Raw genomic sequence first — 5,121 nt, 5'->3', positions numbered from 1 at the left:
GGTCTAGGTTGCAGGTCAAGGTCGAGGTCACATTCAATGTTACAGTCAAAGGTCAACGTGCATTGAGATCAAGTCAAGTTTCTGGATCAAGATAACAAAAATTCAACCTTTGAGGTCAGGTCGCAGAGCAAGGTTCGGAGTCGGGTCGGATGTTTTAGGGTTGAGGTCAGGGTCGGGGCCAAAGTCGGGGGTCAGTTTCGGTTTCGATTTCAAGGTCAAAATCAGGTGTCTTTTTGTTTCGGTTTCACTTTCTCAGAAAAGTATGGAGTCATGGTCCGTTTTGGGTCAGAGGTCTCGGTTAAGGTCGTATTCCTTTTTGTTTTCGGCTTCAGTTTCACTTTTTGAAGCAATTGCGGGGTCAGGTCAGTCTGTTTCAAGGTCATGGTCAACATCAGGGTCATTTTTGTTTTCGCCTCAGGTCAAGGTGAATTTTTCTCTTGGTTTTCTTTTTTCTCTGTCAGGATTAGGGTTAAGGTTTAGTTTAGAGTTACAGTTAGGGCTAGGCTAGTGCAAGGGTTAGAATTAGGGTTAGGAGCAGAGTTAGGGTTAGGATTATAAGTAACCATAAACTTGAGTTAGTGTTAGGTTTATAAACAACTGTCGACATCTGCATGAATTCCTTGAAGAAGAATATGCATTTTACACTAACTTTTTAAAGAAATATACGATCGTATGATTACTATATGTGCAAAAATATGGTTTTACCTCATTTGTGATACACAACCGTCGACATGTGCATATTACCGAGATCAATCCCTACTAGAAAAATACACATTTTTCACCTATATCTTCAAGAAAACTACGATTAGATAGATACCTAGTAATTCTGCAAAAACAATATAATGGCCTCATTTTCAATAAATAACCATACTCTCGAGTACATTAGTGACATCAATTCCTTCATTTGAAGTACGCATTTTACAGTAACCTTTTCAACAAAACTTGCACCTATTTTTTCAAAAAAACTACAATTGTAGTTTGCTTTATTTTTGATAAATGACACTCGACTTGTGTACATTAGCGACATCAATTCCTACACATGCCTACAAGTTCAGCTTCGTTTCTATTAAATAATTGTGGACATGTATGTGCACATTAGCAACATCAATATTTGTTCAAGAAAAATACTCATTTTACAGCGATTTTCTAGGAAAATACATTTAAATGTGTGCAAAAATGTAGTTTTGCCTCCTTTTTGATAAACAGCTGTAAACTTCTGAACATTAGATATTTTTGCACACATCTAATCGTATTTTTCTTTAAAGATAGCTCCAATATGCGTATTTCAATGCATTCAAGAAAAATACGCATTTTGCAGCTATTTCTTCAAGAAAACTACGATTATAACCTAGTAATTCTGCAAAAATATAGTTTAGCCTCGTTTTTAATAAATAACCATAAACTTCTGAACGTTAGTGACATCAATTCAGTCTTATTTTTTTACCATAGCCTTCTCCACATTAGCGACATCAATTCCTTCCAGAAAAATACGAGTTTTGTACCTATATTTTCAACATATCTGTGAAACTCCCCGAAAGTATGGCTTTCCGTGATTTTTGATAAATAACCGTAGATGTTAGCGACATCAATTCCTTTAAAATAAATACGTCTGCAAAAATTCTGGCTTTCTATTAAATAATACATAACCGTTGACAACTGCGCATCAGCAACATTGATTACTTCCATAAATATACGCATTTTGTACCTATTTCTTCTAGAAAACTACGACTACATGACTGCAAGAATAAATTTTAGCTTTTTCCTTCATTTTTCATAAATAACCGTAGAGTTTTAAACATTAGCGACGTTATTTCCTTTAGAAAAATACTCATTTTGCACCTTTCTTCAAGAAAAATACGATTAGTATTTCATTCCTTTTCTCAAAATTTTCCTATTGCAAAGTTTACCAAATATTTCAGGAAAAGACAACAGCATTTCTAAAAAAAAACAGGAACGGAAAAACATAAACTCATTTACATATTGTAAAATAAAGTGTTATACCTCTCACTCTTGAGATGTTCTACGTTCTTATGCCTTCAAACTGTTTTATGCCTGTAAACACTATACTCAAGTTTATATTAAATATCTGTGATGTTTGTTCAGCTTCATCTTTTTAGATTGTGGTAATATTGCAAAATAAAATTGTTTTCCCACTTTCACCATTTTTGAACTTCATTTTTGTTTGTATCAACTATCTGTGGTGATTCTATTTACCAAACATTTCAGAAAAGAAATAATTTTTCTAAAGGCATAAAAAGTAAAAATCTTGCTCATCATTACAAAATTATTGAAAATTTTGAAACATTGCAAAATAAAACTGATTTCTTAGGTTCACATTCAACATGGGTGAATTTCAAATGTTGTCGGATTGCGATGATGTGGCGTTTTATGCCTTCCTGTAAGAAAAGCCACAGTATTTCTGAAAGAACATAAAAACTCGTTATAATGTTACAAATTAAAAGTGTTTTGTCACATTTATATGGAAAATAAGTGTGTTCTGAGGTTAAGATTAGACGTGCCAATTGTTTAAGTTGTCAGATTTAGAAATTCTGGTTTTTCACATTCTGATTTCATCTATTCTTCTAATAACAATATTGTTACTGAGTAGCATGGCTTGAACAACTTTGTCATTTTTTTCCAGGACTATTTTAAGAAATGCTGATATTGATGGTTTAATTAAATCCTCTCCAATAGTATGAGTATGATTTTTTTCCACATTTAGCAATGAGTAATGAAATTTCATAACTAGCCTCAAGATTACAACAGGTGTGCAGTAAACAGAGACGTTATTGTTGATCTTTTTGCAAATTTTTCCTTTAAAGACTTGAAGTAATTTGAATCTGAATTTACATACACACTGTTTCGTCTTCAAATGTAACTCAAGACAATTTGGTTTCATTGATTCGTTGGTGACATAAGTCACTGAAAGGTGACCGTTCATCGTGGATAGCAGGTATAAATCCAAATTTTATATATTGATGAACTTTTCTTTTTGCACTACTCATTTTATGCACAAAGTTTGTGACTGAAAGAAATAAAATTTATTAATAAATCTTTCCAATATGTTGGTCGTGTTAATAGAGCTTGTCAGCTATTTTTTCAAATATCAAATTGGGACATAAAGGGTTTATATTCCAAGTAATTAGAATAAATCTGAAAAATAATTGAATAATTAAAAATTATTTAAAGAAATATTCAAAACAAAAATTTCTGAATAAGGGATATAAATGTCAGCACACTTTTTTATGCATACCTACATACTGTATGTGCACACATACACTTGCAGAGACTCACTAGAAAACAACTCACTGTTAATACTTCATTCTCGAATTGACCCCTTTGTCTATTGGTATAGTAAACAGAAAGTTGCACGTTCATTGTGTACAAGAGGTGTAAATTCAACATAACCCTACGCATGCCCCACCAAAATATTACCATGCCCTACATTGGGAATCATGGGTCTATAAGGAGACAGTCTCTCTGTCTGTCTTTCTGCCTTTTGATTAAGATTACAAAGATTAATGTTAGTTATTTTCATTCGCAATATATGCATTTTTTAAAAGGAAGTAAAATATCTGAAAATTGGCTATAACAATGTAGCCTTCCAGTTTCATTGCTTTGAAGGTTTGATGTGGGGAGAAAAAAATTGGAGAAAAAAGTTACAGGGGTTTAAAAATCAAAGAAACTGAATAGTTTTAGCCAATAGTGAGACAGAAATTTCCTGCGTTCAGCAGAGCGGTGTCAACTTTAAGGTTGTACCCTGTGAAATGTATAGTTTAGCATCTGACCTGGTGATTGTAGGTTTCTAAATAAACAGAAATACCTAATAAAATCAATATGTATCATCTTATTGTTTCTTTTGTCGCTTCATTGATTGTATTTTTTAATTATTTTTTAAAATTTATTATATTAATATATTTGTCTGCATGTGTTTACTTTATGTGTATTTCAGTATTATGTATACCTGTCATGTATTTGTGTACATCATTAATATATAAGTGCAAGTGTGTGTGTGTGTGTGAAAAGGGGGCATCTGTCTCCAAAATTCCAAAGGTGAGTAAGGTTTTCATGCTACGATAAGAATAACACTGGTCAACAAAGAATTTGTCCCAAGGAAAAGAACACCTGCATCTCATGCAGAATTCAAAAATGATGTCAAATTATCTGTATCACCCGCAGTTTCTCCGTTCCACGATATCCCGCTCAGTTCCTGTTACGTGGGCTAAATTTCAGTTAGCTGCTGAAATGTGAAGCTAACAGTTTAAGAAATACTCCTAATTTAAATGTTTAGGAACAGAATTAACCTAGTGAAATCATAAATCCAGCTATCTGGGTCAATGAGTCCCAGAATTATATAAAATGAAAAATATTTAGAAATACAAACACACAGAAGCACAGAAAAATATGTAATATACTAACAAGCAAAAAAATTAAAACAAAACATGTGGCTGGAAGAATCTCGTGGTGTGAAGAATCAAGTGTGAAAAGTCAACATAGACAACAGTGAACCACAACACAGCATGCGGTTGTCATGGTAACAAGATGCTAGTGCCACGCTGTCTGTTGATTGGCTAAAATTACTCAAATTCCCAACTTTAGTTCCAAGTAACATCAGATTCTTTAATTTATGAGATAAAGTAATTGGTTGATCATAATCAAATTCAGAGTTGCATCGATATACTAAAATTGAAAGCAACCTGAGCAAAATTAAGTGGGGGGCTCATTTTGTGAATGAAAAAGACTTAATCCAAATAAGGAAATAGTAATTTTCCCCTTGAAAAAAAAATCATGTATCCATTCAAGTATAGGGAGAATTTCTCTCTTTCAAGTCCAAAGCACTCTGAAAGTTGCATAAATGATTAAGGAGAGAAAAAAGAAAAAAAAAAAGGACGTCATCATTTTCAAATTGATTTGTTTTTTCTTAAAGGAGGAAATTACTATTTTACTTGTAATCTTTATCCTCTTAATCTTTATCCTCTTAATCTTTATCCTCTTAATCTTTATCCTCTTAATCTTTATCCTCTTAATCTTTATCCTCTTAATCTTTATCCTCTTAATCAAACGGCAGGAAAACAGATTTTGAGTTTTAATATAATACAGATAGAGATATATATTTATGCA

The 5,121-nt window shown here is 32.5% G+C and overlaps 1 protein-coding gene across 1 annotated transcript in view; it reads left to right on the top strand.

The window, feature by feature from the left end:
- Positions 1 to 3,056, top strand: part of LOC106868371 (histone-lysine N-methyltransferase, H3 lysine-79 specific) — a 199,658-nt gene extending 196,602 nt beyond the window's left edge. Inside the window, exon 10 of the mRNA XM_052977663.1 lies at positions 2,642 to 3,056. Coding sequence (XP_052833623.1) covers positions 2,642 to 2,662 — 21 coding nt within the window. The 3' untranslated portion in view covers positions 2,663 to 3,056. The remainder of the gene's footprint in view (positions 1 to 2,641) is intronic.
- Positions 3,057 to 5,121: the final 2,065 nt, after the last annotated feature.

Source organism: Octopus bimaculoides, chromosome 28 (assembly GCF_001194135.2).
Source record: "Octopus bimaculoides isolate UCB-OBI-ISO-001 chromosome 28, ASM119413v2, whole genome shotgun sequence".
NCBI lineage: Eukaryota > Metazoa > Mollusca > Cephalopoda > Octopoda > Octopodidae > Octopus > Octopus bimaculoides.
Note: the sequence above shows the minus strand (reverse complement) of the source record. Positions and strands in the feature narration are given on the sequence as shown.